Source organism: Equus asinus, chromosome 12 (genome assembly GCF_041296235.1).
Source record: "Equus asinus isolate D_3611 breed Donkey chromosome 12, EquAss-T2T_v2, whole genome shotgun sequence".
NCBI lineage: Eukaryota > Metazoa > Chordata > Mammalia > Perissodactyla > Equidae > Equus > Equus asinus.
Window position 1 is genome coordinate 74,516,772 of NC_091801.1, and position 18,822 is coordinate 74,535,593.

At 39.2% G+C, this 18,822-nt stretch overlaps 1 protein-coding gene across 4 annotated transcripts in view; it reads right to left on the bottom strand.

Moving 5' to 3' along the window:
- Positions 1-18,822, bottom strand: part of ADCY8 (adenylate cyclase 8) — a 216,254-nt gene that overhangs the window by 162,225 nt on the left and 35,207 nt on the right. For all 4 annotated transcript variants that reach the window (XM_014831341.3, XM_014831339.3, XM_014831342.3 and 1 more), the window contains exon 2: positions 6,720-6,869. In XM_014831341.3, the coding sequence (XP_014686827.1) occupies positions 6,720-6,869 (150 nt within the window). The remainder of the gene's footprint in view (positions 1-6,719; positions 6,870-18,822) is intronic.

Below are 18,822 nucleotides of genomic sequence, written 5' to 3' on the forward strand. Positions count from 1 at the left end.
CACAAGATGAGAATATTTACCAAATCTATTTATTCACAAATATTTTTGAATGAAACAATATTTCAAAACACAATTACAACATTCATTATATGTTGACTGTCTCTGCTTTTCTTCCCGGCTTGGGTTTCTACCCTTCCAGCTCCACAGCTGTTGTGAAGAACACCAATGAAACATACACTGAATCTTCACAGAGTCTATGGCATCGAAGTAAAAATAAAGCAAGAGCATAGCAGAATGTAGAAAGAGATTAATTCCATAAAGAAATACACAAATGAAACACTCATGGTGGTCACAGCAGGGGGAACAGAGAGGGTCTTTGTGCAGGAGGTGACCTTTGAGCTGAGCTTTGAAGAGTGGATAAAGTTTAGGGATGAAAGGAATGTTATACCGGGCAGCGAAAAAGCATAAAGCAAAGACATGAGTGTATAAGGTAATAAGAATGTTTAGAAATGGATAATATTCCAGTATAAACTAGAGAACAGTTAACATGAAATATATTAATAACAGATAAGGATGACCATCATGGATTGTACGTGGGTGGTCTTGAATGTAAGAGATGGAGAATAGCAGAAAAATGGCTTGATGGTAGAAAGCTCAAGAGGTTTTTGGAGGATAAAGAGATGAGTCATCAAGTTGCAGCAGAAAAAACAAATATTCTGAGACTCTGCCACTTTCAGGTCAACCTTGATTCTTCCTTGAATGAATGAATGACAAGGCTCTGCCTTACGTAATAGTTAAGAGCTATCTGTAGCTTTAAAAACGATTCCCGAGATGCTATAGGGCACTGACATAAATCAAATCAACCAACTCAGAACTCAGTAGGAAAACCAACTTTGACACCCAATCTATTGTCCGAACTACTAACTTACACCAATACTGTCTAACAAAGATGTTTAAGTTAAACGGAATTGCTTTAATACCGCTAAAACATCTGCTGCATTTAATAATAATCTTCCTGCTGCTGCAACATATGGCATCATCAGAAACGAAATCCCAGTGTCCCCAGAGCTTCTGAGACACCTCGAAATGCCATGATTACCATAAGTAGGTTTAGGCAATTTGCAAAGCTGAAAGAAAAACAATTAATTCATTTTAATATTCAAAATAAATATGGGCCACGTGGATCATTTGGGAAGAGAAGTGGGATTACAAAAACCACCATAATTAGAATTTAACTCCCCAAAGAGAGATGTTCTAAGATGTGGCTTCCAGATGGAAAATTCCCCTAGCAGGTCTGCATAAGACACGCACTCAGCCTGCCCCAGTCCCTCCTGAACTGGATAAGAGTCCTCCTCCCACCAAGTTTTTAATGCAGGTCACAAGGAGCACAAGTCTCGCCACTTTTACGCAAGAGAATTATTACAGCATGACCCTCATGTAGGTAGACGTGAAGCCAAGAGCCAAAGTTTGAATTCAATATAACTCAGTTACATAAACATTAATCAGAAGAGCTCATATTCTAGCCATTGTGCTAGAAAACCCCCTGAGAATCAGATGAATTAGACAGAGTAGCTGCTTTTAATAGTCCTTACTGGCCATGGAAAGAGAGCAATGCAGACTAGTAAATGTCATAAATTCTGACAGGTTCTATAAGAGAGTTAACTTTAAGGCATGCTGGAAGCACAAGAAAAGCATTTCAGCTCCACCTGGGAGGTGAAAGCAAGCCTCATGGAGGAAGGGATGCTGGAGTAGAATTTTCAGAGTAGAGACATCAAGAAGGAGCTTTCCAGGTTGAAAGAACCACATGGCATAGGGTGGTGAAACATGAGTTCAGGAAGCTGACAGTCATTTGGTGTGATGTGAGTGATAAGGGGTGGAGAAAAATCCAGAGAGAGGACAGGGGCTAGATCCTGGAGGGCCTGTTGGGCCATGTGGGGGGTTCTGGATGCTACGTTGGAGGGAATAGCGCCACTGAAGGCTTTTCCTGCTGAAGAGTGACATCAATGTTATTATCATCATGGCGTCCTCTCTAATATGACTTGAGCACATCCTTGGCCTTGGGCTAAGAACTGTTCACCCTTAATCCTCACCACAATTCTTGGAGGAAGGTAGAATCATTATATTCATATTACCCACAAAATCAGGGTCTCTAGAGGGGAGTAATTTGCCTAAGTTCCCACAGCTAGGAAGTGCAGGAAGTAGGAGGGGAATCCAGATTTTTCCAGACATTGAAGATTTTGCTTTTAACCCCTACAACCAACGTACCGGTTCTGAACCAGACCAGGCTTTTGGGATGGAGAACAGATTGGAGAAAGAGAAGTTGGGGACCAAGAGAACAAATAGGAGATGGTTGGAATGATCTATGCTATTCGAATTGGTGATAAAATTGTTAAAAGAAAAAAAAAAAAACAGGGGCAGGCCCTATGGTATAGTGGTTGAATTCAGCAAACTCCACTTTGGCAGCCTGGGTTCACAGGTTTAGATCCTGGGTGTGAACCCACACCACTGGTCAGCCATGCTGTGCTGACAACCACATATAAGGTGGAGGAAGATGGGCACAGATGTTAGCTCAGAGTTAATCTTCCTCAGCAAAAAAAAAAAAAAAAAAAAGGGCAAAGTCCTCGCCTCCCTGAAGGAAAGGGCCAATATATGCTCAGCTTCTTGAAGCCAATTATCTAAATTAAAAATGTTAATATTTGGGCCCATTCAGTAGTTTCTGCCTGGCATTGTGCCAGTTACCATGGGAAGGAAAGGAGATGTTGTAAGGTAGACAGCCATCTTCAAGGAGCTTTGTTAAAAAACTAGTTTAGAAGACATGCAGGGTTTTGACATTTTCTAGTCTCTCCCGCCTGCTTGCTTTTAACTTAAGAACCAAGCGTGCAACCTCAGTTTATCCAAGGAAAAGCATGTTTTCCAGGACCTCCAGCATCTCATCATGCTAGGGGACCCCCAAGTAAGCAGCAGCATGGCTGAAGTGCCACTCATTCTCTATCTGCAGCTTGGCAATTTTTCTTTGGAAAAAAGCTTAGTTACCACTATTGACTATTAAGAATCTCAGCCATTTCATAACCAAACATTCCATGCTGGCTTTCAGGCACTGCTAGGTGGGCTGTGTAGAAGAATGAGCCTTGGGTCACCCTGAAGGGGCTCACAGTTTACCCTAACAAACAGGCATGTAATGATTGACATCCAGCATGGCATGCCGTCATAGAGACCTGCAATGGACTTTCTTCATTTTGGTATACAAAGCACACTGAACAATGCCTGGTCCATACTTAAACTTCAATAAATATAAATAAGCGGTTTTCATAGAATTGAAAAGTGCAGTGGTATGCCATCGAAGAAAGTACATAACTTTGCTGGGGGCTATCAACCTTGTTGTCTTTCATATGTATCTTATTGTCAGTCTCTTTGCTAATTCTTTATTTATTGGAAGAGAGGAAAGAAAGTTCTATGCATCCACCAGGTCCAAGCCAGAGTAGAGACTGAGTCTTATTTGTCTCTGCGACTCCACCATGAGTAGAAGGATGAATAATAACTGAGTTATCATGGGAGGGCTCATAATTGCTCCAAGAAACTATGTTCTCCCTTCCTTCAAGATGGTTGCATGTGTCATCTGACCTTTAGGGGTACTCTTTACTGAGCTAAATTCTATTCACGTGTCAACTCAGGCATCATTTCTTTGAGGAAGGCTTCTATCAGCCTCCAGTTTAGGTTTGACGCAAATACTATTACCTTAGATGTCTGTGAGGTTGTCCATCTCTTTCCATATCTGGTAAACTCTGTAAGACCAGGAACCTATTACTAATCGTCATTATACTCCCAATGTCCAGTAAAGCTCATGGCACATACTAGACCCTCAATAAATAAATTAATTCATGGTTGAACAAATTAAGTCATTTACATGTTTCCTTTGTATTCCACCGTGAAATAAAGCCAATGCTTGAAAAAAATCCCATAAAACTTGAACATTTCTGTAGAGTAAGACTTCTTGGTTCTGTAATTATAATTGCAAAAATAAAATGCCATTTGTCTTTGGCATAACTTCCCAAGGAAAAAGGATCTGCAGTCACTTAGGCACGTACAGTGTTTCCTTCACATGGTATAGAATTTCTAACAGTTATGGTATTATAACCTGCTCTGATAAGATGCAAATGGGGATGGATTTACGTGTGTTAATGACACATGATATTTTAAAAGATATGGAGCCTAATGCTGAGTTCTGATGGTTGTACACCTGAGGAGAACCACTATCCTGATTTCCCTCCATGGGAGTAACTTTCATTCGGGGTTTAAACCAAGACAAGCCAATCTATAATATGTTATCCAATGAGTCCTCCTGAGAGGGACCTGTGTTGGCTGATTCACATAAATCATTATGCACAACCATGCTAATAGAAACTCTTCAATGAGCTGCAAGAATACTACATACTATATTTCTAACCATTCTTTCTTCCAGAAGGGTATTATTATCCCCATGCTACAGATGAAGAAACTAAGACTCAGAGCTTGCTCAAACCCACTAAGAGAGTAAGTAACTACGGAAAGATTTCAAATCCTCGGCTATCTCGTTTGAAAGCCTCTGCCTTCTCTGCCCATCTATCACTGAGGAAGTCCTCAGGGATAACGGAAACCTGAAGCAGAGATCAAATTTCAATGGAAAGTAACTTTAGCATTGAATAATACAGAGCCGGCTATCTTAGATACAACCACTGGGGCAAGGCGGGTGGTCAATATACCAGAAATACTTTATCATAACTGTGAACACAGGACTATAACAAACAGACAGAGTATTTTACTTAATCCTCAGAACAAAAAATCTTCCACCAAAAGATAATCTTTTCTTGTATTTCATCCATGAAAGTAATGAGGCTGACTTATAATTTTGTACTGCTTTATATACATTATCTTATTTGAAGCAAACACAATGCTGAAAAGAGATGTATTTCCCCACGTATGAATGAGGAACTGAGGATTGAGAGTTAAAGCGCTGAGGTGACCCAACTAGGAGGTAAGACAGCTGTGGTATGAACTCCAGTGAACTCCTCACTACATTTGAGTTGTCACCTGTTCTCACCTCTGAATCTTATTATTTTATTCCTCCTTCCAGCAACTTAAAAAAAAAAAAAACATTAGAGCGGATGGAGAAAGGTCCCTCCACCCTGTTAGATTGTTACACCACAGTGACTCCAAGACACTCAACTTGAAGATGGGAAAAGAAGTAAGTCTTATGGGCAGGAAAAGGCAATCATTTTCAGTGTCGCTAATATTTCACAAACATTAAATAAAAGACAGCTTCCCACACAGCTCACCCACAACTGCAGTTCTGGTTGTGACAGGGCATCAAAAGCAGTTGAATAAATTATTAATATGGCAGCATTCTCTGAAGTGGCATAGATCCCATGGAAAGACTGACGTGTCCGTCTGGCAACTGCTCTGCTTTGCAGAGGAACACGATATATCGTCCTGCGAGATACTTATGTTTACTGTACAGGGTGATTTCTTTCTTAAAGTTGTTTTTCTAAATTATTTTATAGGGATATTCAGGGCAGCTAAAATAAATCTATTATGAGGTTCCATAGTCATTTTAGACCTTAACTTAGAAATCTCATAAATCTGAATCCCGCGAATTCCATGTGGGATCTGGAAATTCAGTAGTTTCCTCTGTGCCCCTGGGACTAACATATGGCACTGGGGGTTGAGTTTTGGCAAGTTGCCCCCTACCCGTCTGCCTTATCCGTTATCACACAGACCTGGCTTTGCTCACTTTAAAGATCTATGTTTTGCTGATGATTTGATGAAATTAAAATGAGGAAAATACTGGTTTTTTGCAGCTACTTTCTTTATAATTTCTCAAATCATTATTGCATAAATCATGCATGTATCCAGAGACAAAACTTAAAAAAAAAAGAGCCTAGTATGGTAAAACTAATATATCTCCTGAGCATAGAATTCTCAAGAGTATATAAACATGTTGAACATGAAATGTGTTGATTCTATAATCAATTTGCAACACATGCCTGTGATTCCTCTTTGAAAATTGCTTTCAAAGCAAAAGATGCATGAACGTTTAATATAGGAATCATTTTAACAGCGGCAAATCTTTATTCTTTGAAAGCTAATTTTATTTTGAGGAAACATACAATTTGAGGCCAAAGCTATTTTTCAAATCCTTATAACATTCACCCAATCAGGATGTCTAAGAACTCCTCTATTTTAACCTCTTTGAACTGGAACTCACCGCCCCATCCCCGACCCCACTTGCCTTCGTACTGCAGCCCTATCCGGGAATTCGTATCATGTCCTTTAAACTGATTGTGTTCAATCATCTCTTCTAACAGGATGAGCAATTAGGAACTACACATGTGCAAGATTCTTTTCTGGGGTTACTATAATTTGAATTGTTACATAATGAAAAATTTCACTGGAATTAACAATTGACAGTTTCAAAAAAGGAGAGCCAAAGATGAGAACGTTAATGGTTTTTAGGAATCATGGCCTTATTCACAAACACAGATGTCAGTGAAAGGTGTCAGAAAATCATTTTGTGACTAGAATCATTTTATTCTTTGCAGGGAACAATTAATTGAGTGTGGAGAATAAGACCAACCCACTTTGACCTGTAAGTCCAACATTACTATTTTAGACCCTGGAATCCCATAACACAAACTTTGAGAGAACGCTTGCAAGTCAGGATGTGTTTGGGGAGAAAAAAGGCTCCATGTTATTCAGAGACTGGCTAGGTGACAACCGGGACACACGACGTTTCCAATCGGTACCTGTCTTTGGTTTTCCGTTTCCAGGCGCAGCCTGGCCTCCACACACCTCCGTGTCTCCAGGAAGGCTTGGCGCTGGGCCCGGTCTGACAGGTAACTGATAAAGATTCCAGCTGTGTTCATACACATGAATAACACTGCCTGGGCCACAACCTAAAACAGAATTGCAAACATAGCCTGATCAGGTGGTTAAAACAAGAGCTGTTTGGAGGCAAAGAGAAAAAAAAAAAATTCTAAGGTAAATCTGAAGGTGGTCCTCCAAATGTCGAGTAGCAGGTTAATAGGACCGTGCCCGTCATTCAGATTGTGGGTCCAACACCATCCCCTCAGAGAGGCCCCCCTTGCCCACTCTATCCAATCTAAAGCTTCTCGCTCCCCCTGTTTGGATTTGAACCTGGACTGCAAACCCGAAGGAAAATAGGGGGGCTCTTCTCTCTTCCTCACTCTACCTCACTTGCCCGCTTCACTGGCTGAAATTTTTGGCCTTTTAAAGGACTGGAGAATCAGTTGAGAAGAAGGCAAAGAGACTAATAAGAAACAGGAAAGGTACTAGTTGAATGGTACTATTATATTTTGACTTTGGTGTTCTCAGGTCTCCTTGGGCAGCACCCAAGTCCTGCTGTGTCTAACTCAAGGAAAAGCTATCACCTCTGTCTACTGCTTTTCATCTCCTCTGCTGTTACCCAGCTCCTAGGCAGCAAACTCTCCTGACCGACTCTTAAATTAGGCCTGTACTTTCACATTTGTCCCCTCCCAAACCTTCTCCAGTGAAGAAAAGGAGGCAGATTCTGGACGGAGTCAACATTTGAAAGAAAGGAACAGCAGAGAGTGAAATTTCTAATTTTTAGAGCTTTAGCCTGAGTGCAGGTCATAGTAGGTATAGTGTGGGGTAACGAAAACTCCAAAAGAAAACCCAGGAGCCCTGAAGAGGCAAAGATCAGAGTTCAGGACAACCATAGCTGCTGGAAAGTAACAGGAGAATCCCCAGAGAAGAGGACTACTGAGGGGGAACCTTGAATTCTTGTATAAATTCTTCCCTGAGCCACACATGCACGGGGCAGACAGCAGAGGCTTGAGCTAATGAACAAAAAACTGAACTGAGATTTGAACTGCGTCCCAAAAGACAAAGATTGTTATTTGATTTCCACCAAGTTAGTCATTTGCTAAAACAAAAGAAAAATCACCATTTCCAGAGGAACGTAGGAGAATCCAGGGTCTTAACTACACAGCATTCATAATGTCCTGAACACAGTACAAAATTATGTGACATAGGAATAAACACGAAAATGTGACCAATTCTCAAGAGAAAAGATCATCAACAGAGACTTATTCTGATCTGAAGCGCATGTTGGAATTAGCAGACGAAATAACAGTGGCTCTTACAACTTTGCTCAGTGATATAAAGGGAAATATGCTAATATGAATCAAAATATTGGAAATCTCAGCAGAGAAATGGAAACCACGCCCATGAAGTGAAAATTCTAGAACACAAACAAAAATCCTAGAAAAAACACAATGTCTGAAATTAAGATATTCCCTGGATGATATTAACAGCGGAATGTTGATGACAGAAGAAAGAGTCAATAAACTTGAAAATGCATCAACAGACTAAAGATAAGCTTGAAAGCAATCAGAGAAAAACGTTCTATACACAAGACATACTCTCTAGTTATTATAGTGATTTTCAGGTAAGATAAAAAGGAATACATTCCTAACATATACTGATATAAAAATATTGAAAGTCAAAACAAAATGAAGTTGATTTTGATGTATAAATACTATATTAAAGAGAATTTAAGGAAAAAGCATTACTAGAGATAAATAGGGTCACTATAGAATGATACAAGATTTAATTCACCAGAAAGTACATAAAAATTATGAACTTGGACACATTTAACAGCATGGCCTCAAAACAAACAATGCAAAGTATCACTATGGAATTATTTACAAATCTACCATCATAGCGGTATATTTTAACACAATTTTCAGCAGTTAATAGATCAAGCAGATTAAAAAAGGCAGCAAAACTAGAGACAATTTGAATAGCTAATACATTTAACAACTTTGAAATGGAACATGATATCCAACATTTAGATGATACAATTTCTTTTTGGCACATTTTGAATATCTGTAAAACATGATTTGATGATAGGATCTAAAGCTAGTCTCAGAAAATTTCATGGAACTAGCGTCATGTAACCATAGTCAACAACTACAATGAAATCAAGTTACAAAGCAATATAAAAAGATAACTGAAAAGCAACATGTGTTTGGGAATTAAAATATTTCTAAATAACTCATGGAATTAAGAATACACTATAACGCAAAAAATATGTAGCTGAAGAATAATAAAAATACTGCTGAACAAAACTTAATAGTCCTCACAGAAGAATATATAGTCATAAATGCTTCATTAAAAAAAAAAAGAAAGTAGGTTGAAAAATAAATATACTAGCCATTCAAATTAAGGATTTAGCAAAAAAAACCCCACAAAACCTAAAAAACAGATTAAATCTATGGTATGCAGAAGAAAAAAATCAAATAGGAGCAAAAATTAATGAAATAAAAAAGAAATATATAATAAAGAGAATCAACAAAGTCAAAAGTTTGTTTTCTGAAGAGACCAATAAAATAGTAACACACTACAAGCTTAATGAAGGAAAAAGAGAAGTGGGACAAACAAGCAATATTAAGAATAGGAAATGAGACAGTTAAAAATATTGTGGAAATTGACAGATAATAAGAATATATCATGAAGTTTAACTCTAATGAAAACCTCAGATGGAATTGATGTATTTCTCAAAATACAACTTTACCGAAACTGATTCAAGAAGAAAGGAGAGAAATTAAAGAAATCGAATCATAATTGCAAATCCTTCCACAAGGAAAGCAACGGGCCCAGATGGCTTCTTTGGATCATTCTATAAAAAAATGTGGAAGAAATAATTTAAATCTTTCATAATCTCTTCTAGAAAACAGAAAAATAGAGAATAGTCTTCAATTCAGTTAATATAACCTTGATGCCAAACCCAAGATAGTTGGTATATGAAGGTAAATAACAGGTGAATCTCACTCACGAATATGGAGGGGAATTCCTACACAGAATGTCAGCAAATCGAAAGCATCAATGCACAGAAAAGATCATTCAACTTGATTACATTGACTTTATCCAAGGAATCCAAGGATAGTTTAACACCAAACCAACTAATGTAATTCACCATATTTACTGCTATTAACAACATACAATCATCCCATTGAGATGAAACTTCATGATGAAATTCAAAATCCTTTCATTTAAAAAAAAAAACCCTGAGATTAGAAGTAAACTTTCTAAGTCACTATGTGGGATATCTATGGAAACAAACAAAAAAACACCTAAAGCAAACATCCTACTCAATGGTAAAAGGTTAAAAGCATTTGTTTAAAGCTGAGATGCCAGTTATCTCCAGATGCAGTCAACATCATTCTCAAGTTCTAGCTATTTCAATAAAACAAAAGCAAAGTAGAAGTGATAAAGTTTGGAAAGAAAGAAATATATTTTCATTGTTTTCAGATGATTATCCATGTGGGAAATCCACAAGACTCTACAGAAAAATTACTAAGATTAATAAGAATTTACCAGAGATGCTGGATTTAAATCAAAATAAAATGTCAATTGCATTTCTACCCAACCATAACAAACAGAAAGAAATGAATTTAAGGGAGAAAATGATGGAATTTCATTTAAAATAATCAAATAAGACCTACATAGATGGAGCATTGTATACCATGCAATGGATAGGAAAGAATTGTTGAAGATCTCAGATCTCAGTAAGTATTTTTACCCTCAGTGGAATTCTAGATGATTCTAAAATTTATACGGAAGGGCAAAGGGTCAAGATATTCTTAAAGAAGAACAAAATGGAGAGACTCGCAGTACCAGGCATTGAGACTTGTCATAACCCTGCAGTAATCAGGACATCATGGCATTTATATGGGGATACACAAATTGACCAGTGGATGGGAATAGAAAGCGCAGAAACATAAATTCACAAACCTGACAACTGGGCATCACAGGTCTAAGGAGAAAAGAGAGATTTTTTAACAAGGGGTGTTGGGACAATTTGTTGTCCATTTGGAAAATAAAATAAAAGTAAATCTCAGCCTACACAGAAATACATTACATAGAAACACATTACAGGTGGATTCAAGTCTTAAACATGAAAGGTAAAAATATAAAATTTTAGAAGGCAATATAGGAGAATATTTTTATTACCTTGATAGATTTTTAAAAATAAAACACAAGGAATAAAAACTATGAAGAATAGATTAATACATTTGATTAAGTTAAAATTAAGGATTTCTATTCATTAAAAGACAATATAAGTAAAACTGGAAACTATCCACAAAATAAGAAAAGATATTTGCAACACTTATAACCAGCAAAGAATTAATTTTCAGCTCATATGAAGAACTTGCATAAATCTGTAAGAAAAATACAATCTTATAGAAAACAAGGGCAAAAGATAAACAGATATTTCAAAGACAAGAAAATACTAATATGAAATTAAGTACAACATTTTGGGAACTGTAAGTTAAATTTCACATCTACCAGGCTGGCTCTGAAAAAAAAAATAGTGTAGCATCATCAAATTGGCAAGGATGCTGGTGGGAATGTGAATTGATGTAGCTACTTGGACTTTATATATTCATGTTTAATTTGCACATCCCTGGAACTGCACTTTCCCACTCCACATCCAGAGCCATCTTAGCACGTGTGGCCCAAGAGATATGCCCCCAAATCCTCAGAACAGCATTTTCCATAAGGGTTTGAAATTGGAAATAATCTGAATGTCCACCATTAGTTGAATGGATAAATATTTTAGGATGTATTAAAACAATTAAATATGACTCAACAGTGAAAATTAAAGAACCATTACCGTATGCATCAAAATGGATAATAGAAAATAATAGTGTAAAAAAGCATGATTCCAATGACATAAAGTTTAAAAACTAACCAATACATTGTTTATGGACATGTGAAATAGCGTATAATGTCATTTTTTACGCATCAAATCGACAATGATAAAAAATTTGACAACATATTACTCTGGCTAGGTTGTGGGGTAAACAGTCATTTTCATACCTAGTTGTTGAACATATGAATTTGGCAGTATCTATCAAGATGAGAATGTTCATACTCATCAGTTGAGTAACCCCACTTTTATGGAGTAGAGTGTCTTGTAAATGTGACAATCCAGGTACAAAGATCAAAGGATATCATAGCATTGTTTGCACATAATTGGAAAAAACCTAAATGGCCATAAACAGAGGATTGGCTAAATTATAAAGCCATACAATTAAATAGTATGTAGATAAAAATAACTAATATGCAACATTCCAGTATATATTGTTAAGTGGGAAAAGGAAGGGCTAACATTTGCTATCATTTTTACATACATGGACTCTTTCAGTAAGGTACTGGATAATTCTAGAGACAGAAACTGAAGCCTGAGTTTATAATATCTACCTTTTATATTTCGTATGTGTGCTTGTGGTATCTACTCCAGTACACAGATTTTTAAATAGACAGATTGATAGATTTATTGCTAAAAAAGAGAAAAAAGCACACTCCTCATGATGACAATAAAGCCAGTTTGATTGTCTTCATGCTCATTTCCTACCATTTCTCCCCTTATTCATTTTGTTCTAACTAATCTGGTTTACTTTCTTTTTCTCCAATAGGCTTGTCACACCTCTGGGTCATTGCTAACGCTGTTCCCTCTGCCTGGGACACGCTTCCCCATATTTCTTGCCTTGCTGATTCCTATTATCTTTCTATTCTTGGCCTTATTATAGTTTTCTCAGTAAGATGCTCCCTGATCACTGTATCAAATTAGGATTTCCCTGGTATTCTTTATCCCTGCATGCCGTGCACTTATCACCAATTGTAATGATATATCTATTTGTTTACTGGGTTGTCTGATGCCTGTCTTGCACAACGGATTACCACTTCCGATAATACAGAGATGGTATCTGTTTTAGCCATTGATTGACACCTAGTGCCTAGCATAGTGGAGACAAGTGCTCAGCACAGTGCCTGTTAACTGCTCAGCAACTAATAAATGCTAGATATTTACTGAGTGAATAAATGAATGGATAAATAGCTTTCCTAGGTACCTCTAATCATCATTTTTACAAGGCGTGATGGAACAATGATCTTACTCCCAATGGCAATGATGATGGAAAACACCAAAGGATCTCCTTGACAACAATAATAAAAAATGTGTGAGAGCTGGAAAACATCTAAAGCACACTACTTTAAAGGAAGCATTTCTGGTAAAGGGACGCTAACTATTGTTAACTACGTAAATACTACCCAAATTGCTTTACAGCTTTAATATCATTGCAGTCAAAAGCCCAACTGGAATTTTCGATGATTTAAAAGCGTATTTGAAAGAATACATGAGTTAGAACAACGAAGGAAATTTTTACAAAAAGGATTAGAGGGGGCCCTGTCCAGCCAAAGGTAATATGTCAATTTAATACATAATTAAAATTCTGTGGCAGTAGAGAAAAACCTCAGCTGAAATATTAATGGAGTAAAAGTGACTATATCATCCAGAAATTGACAACGGAAAACATAACGGGTTGTATCATGATACATATAGCTCAACAATTCAGTGAAAAAAACAATTGTCAGTGAAAGGATAATTGGTCTTTATTGGGGAAAAATGGTTGATAGTAACCTCATACAAATGCCAATATTAAAGAGTAAAACGTGGAAAATGAGACTGCAAAAAAGGGGAAAGAAAATACAAGGGAATATTGCTCCAATCTAAGCAGAAAAGTATGAACAAAGTCTCAAGTTAAAGATTTTTTTTTTTTAATGAAAACAATTGGATACGCTGCTGATGTGTAGGTACTTTACTGCAACATTTCTGGAAAGCAAATTGGGGATATGTTGCAAAATTTTACTCACTTCTTTTGACCCAGTGACCCAACTTATAGTTTTCTATCTAAAGGAAATAATCAGATACAGGACGAGAAATTTCTGCTCAGGGATGTTCATTGCAGCTTTATTTACAAAAAGAAAACAATAAATGGAGGGGCCAGCCCTGTGGCCAAGTGGTTAAATTTCTGCACACTCCATTTAGGTGGCCCGGGTTTGCAGGTTCGGATCCCGGGCGTGGACCTACTCCACTCATCAGCCATGCTGTGGAGACATCCCACTACAAAGTAGAGGAAGACTGGCACAGTTGTTAGCTCAGGGCTAATCTTCCTCAAGCAAAAAAAAAAAAAGAGGAGGATTGGCAACGGATGTTAGCTCAGGGCAAATCTTCCTCACAAAAAATAAAAGTAAAAATAGAATAAAATAAATAAATGGAAGTTGCATATTTTTAATGGTGGGGGATGGCTGAATAAATTGTACTGTGCATATACAAGGGAATATTAAATTGCATGACAAATATTTAATGACATGAGCAAATCTGTATGATACGTTAAGTAAAATGTAATATTTAAAACTGTATTGAAACACAAACCTATAAATTCAGTGATCTTAATGCTTAAAATAAAAGGAAATATATATGTGATACATATATAAAATGAAATATATATATATATGCACATGTATATGTGAATGCATGTGTGTGTGTTTGTGTGTTGAAATAGAAGGAATAGGTTACTCAGGCAAACTCACTTGTGAAGTTCTAACAAGGCAGTAAAAAAACAAATAAGGAGTCAAGATCTAGAAGATGAATACCCAAACAGGTGAGCCTCGCATTTAGGGCTTCTTTCTTCCTGTGGGCATCTGCAGATTGCATAGGAGGCAGCTAAGAGTTTGAGAAACAGAGTAGAGTTGTCAGGACTCCTGGAGCCAGGGGAACGAAAGCTGAGGACCAGCAACGGTGGAGATGCTGGAGGAGAACAGAGTCCAGAAGCAACCGCTCATATTCAGACTAGATCCTTGGTCAGTAAATGACTTCACAAATATCTTTACTGCTGCATCTTAGTATCCAATAAGTATCTAAAAATGCCTACATTGTTCAATGAGTTATTGCTTTTTTGGGAACTAAATTTTATGAAGGAAATACTATTCCACTGTGGTAGCTGCAGATCTGTGGTTCCAAGAAGGGGGCGGTATATGTTGTTATGACCGTCTCGGACTGGTTGTGTTATATGAGCCCTCCAACCTAGAGCTCCATCTAGATTCCTGTAAGCCCATCTATAAGCCACCTCTGCCCCAGGGCCGACATGCTGAGTGTGAGATGCTTAAGAAACAGTTGTTGATCAAGTCTTTATTTTGCTACACTTATATATCTGTAAACCGCCATGGATAAGATTTCCTAACCCCTCACGCCTATGAATTAATTTATCTATTCAAAATTATTTATGGAGCAAGTTGTGTGTGTCAGGGACAGTTTTATGAACTGGCAGGAGGCAAGCTAGAGGGCTCTTAGAAAAATCCCATTGAAAAGAGATCGTGGCTTAGACCAAGGTGGCAATTGTGCAGATGAGGAGATCAGGCCAGACCCTGAATATATTTCAAAGGAAGAGACAAGATTCGAGATGGATTTTGTGTGGACTATGAAAAAGAGAGAGGAGACAAGGGTGACCTCCAGAAAATTAATCACTCTGACTGAGTGACTCCAGAAAATTAATCACTCGCAAGAATCACCCGGGGAATTAAAAAGACGCAGATACCCTTGGCCCGACTCAGACCTACTGAAGAAAGATATCCAGGGATGTGGTCCTGGGGATCTTAATTTTTAGAAAGTTCTCAAGGTGATCTGCGGCAGTGGGTCCATCAGCTGCCATAAGAAAATCACTGCTTCATGCAAATGGCCTGAAGCTCACAGAACATCACATTTTGACATCCTTTTTATAGGTCCATCAGCCTTACTAAATTCTGAGGTCCCAGAGGGCAGAGATGGAGTCCGTTGAATCTCATGTCTTCACACAGCGCCTGGCACCCCAGTGCTCAACAAACACTCGTCAGACCTAACTAACCTGACACAGTCACATGAGTGAACTCCAATTACCCACCTCTTTGGTCCAGTTTGGTCATCACTGGACAGAGGGAAGTTGTCACTGTGATATGGGAAGCCTGCCGCAAATTCATCCAGAATAGGATGAGTCCCTCCTCACCTTCCTCCTCCCTCCTTCCCCAGGCCTGGGGGTTGGGAGTGTTCTCTATGCGGGCTGGCCTGCCTCCTTTCACCCTGGGGCGGGGCCACAGTGTGGGCACTGCTGTTTGAGCCCAGGGAGTTCAGAGCTGGAAGAACTCAGAGTCCCCTCCCCCATTTGATAGAGGCTTTGCAGTTTTGTCATTGCAGAAAGATCCACAGTTGTTCATTGCCAAGTGGCCAGACTGGGGCGGGGGGGGGGGGGGGCGCAGGATCAGCTCTCTGAGGGCTTCCCTCCTCTCCCCTTCCATCCACACTCAAAGTGTGTCCCTCAGAACGTGCACTACATTCTCTCTGCAGCTCGCTTTGCACAGGGCACGTCACCACAGTGTGCAGCCGCAGCCGCTGAAGGCTAGAGAAGGCCTGCCTGACTAGCAACAGGGGGAAGACTCTCCTTCCATTTATTTCTGGGTCTCCAGAAGCATCCAAGTGCTATTGTGTTCGTGGAAAGACCAGCTCTGGGAAAGCGATTATTTGATCTGTCCCTGGAGATAGTTTCATTTTTAAAATTTAGAAAGGAAATAATGGGGGCCGGCCCAGTGGTATAGTGGTTAAGTGTACATGGTCTGCTTCAGCGGCTGAGGGTTCGCTGGTTTGGATCCCAGGTGAGGACATGGCACCGCTTGGCAAGCCATGCTGTGGCAGGCATCCCACATATAAAGTAGAGGAAGATGGGCACAGATGTTAGCTCAGGGCTGGTCTTCCTCAGCAAAAAAAAAAAAAAGAAAGAAAAAGAAAAAAAGAAAGGAAATAATGGAAAGAGGTGTTGTACAATAATGATTGATTTGCATTTGGATAATTTCCAATATTTTAATGGAAACCAGGAATTTGAAAAGTAATACCACTAAGCTTCATTTATATAAAATGTTGAAAACTAATTTTTTAAGGATTTGCATCCTCATTTGTCTTTAGGACCAATGTTTCATCATAAATTTTGGAGGATGCACAAACTAAAATTGGGAGATCAAATAACAGCAAGCGTAACTCACATTTTGAGTTCATGTTAAGTGCAGGGTATCGTACTAAGTGATTTTCATACATCTCTCACAGGAGAAGGAGCTATAATTATGTCCATATGAGAAAGCTGAAGGGCAGAGAGGTTAAGTAACTTGCCTAAGATCAAACAGTCCTCACAGTGGTAGGGCAGGGTTTTGAATGCAGGAAGTCTGACTTTGCAGGATCCAAGCAAAAGCTGACCAGCGCCTGAAGGAGACCTTCAGTATTCAGAGGAAATGGAGGCCAGTTAGGGACAGGGTTATAATTTAGTCAATAAACACTGGCCAATGCATGACGCAGGCTGAATGTTTTGCCAGCACGTAATGAGTGTATCCAAAAGATGTAAGTAAAGGCCTCATATCTGCAGGCGAATGAACAGGGCTGCAGAGGGTCTGGCATCATGCTCTGATAGAAAGCTAGCATTAACTGAACACTTAGTACATACCAGGCATCGTTCTAAGCGCCTGGCATGTATTCATGGATTTAGTCCTCACAATAGCCCAGTGAGCTGGGTACTACTAAGATGGGCACCGTATAGATGAGGGGGCTACAGCTTGCAGTCTAACCTTTTGCTCCAGGTGACAAATGGAGCTGGTGGTGGAGTCCGGGGTTGAACCCTGGTCATTGGAGCCAGAGCCTGAACGTAGAAAAACTGTGCTCCAACCTCCCTCCTGAGCCCTCTGCTGGACTAGCACAGTGAGGTTCGCTCAAGCAACCAGTGCGGATTCGGCACATGCACGACAGCCAGTGGGATCTGGCCATTTATATGGCTCAGTTCTGGAGCTCGGTACAGGGGAAGGAGCCTTGCGGGAGCTGCGTGTGCTGCCCAGCAGGCTTGTTCTAGTACAATCCAGAAGAAAGGGCTGACTTTGAAGTGGTTCCAGGCAATAAAAGAGAGTCACCTAAGGCAGGGAAAAGGCCTTTGAATGCATCCTAAAAATAGTTACTTAAATAATTCAGATATTCATGGAGCATTTGACTGTGAACCAGGCCCCGTGCTAGCCAGGGGCCTGCCTTCTTATCTCCTCTCCTCACAAAGATGTTCTCGGGCACATCATACTACCTCTGTCTAAAAATGTTAAAGCCAGAGCCCTGAGAGTCATTGCTCAAAGCCGAACAGCCTGGGAAATTCTGGAACCATAATTAACACCAGAGCCTGTGCTCTTGGCAAGCTGTGGTGTGTTTTCACAAGTCATTCTTACACTTGGAGAAAAGTGCTCGTGTTTAGGCCTCTCTGCTTTTGGCCTGAGGCCTGTCCTCTTGGGGTCCACACTTGAGCATCAGTGGCTGCACACTGGGCAGAGGGAGGGGCCACAGAAGGACAGGAGCGTGAACACAGGGGAGAATGAGGAAAATAAAATAGGGAGGTTGTGATAACTGGCCACAACCCCCAGGGCATCTCCAGGCTCCGCAGGGGTGGGGGGGAGGGGTCCTGCCAAAGTGTGTGGGGCAGCCACTCACCAAACGCCTTTGCACCTCCCTGGTGCTGGAGCTTCTGTGACCACAGCCTGGGTTTGCATCCTTCAAACTAGGCGGTTGACCTTAGGCAAGTCACTTTTTGTCCTTTGAGCACGAACTTTCTCATCTGAACAGCAGGAATAAACCTTTGCCTCATAGAAGTAATGTATGTATACATATATCTATATATTTATATAGTATATATGTATATATATATATATATATATATGAATGTGCCAGCAAGTAACAGATATCCAATAAATGTTACCTATGCATTTAAATATGACGCCATCTTTTTTTCCAAGTTCTAGACTATGGCATAATATATATATATATATTTTTAATTTCTGAATAAATGATGTATTATGGATTTTCTTCCTCCGGGCTAGGAAGTATCCCAGAGGACCATGAAGTATTAAAATCCTTTGTATCTATGCTACTTTACAGAGAATGTCTATGTCCGTGACTTACTATGCAGGGAAGAT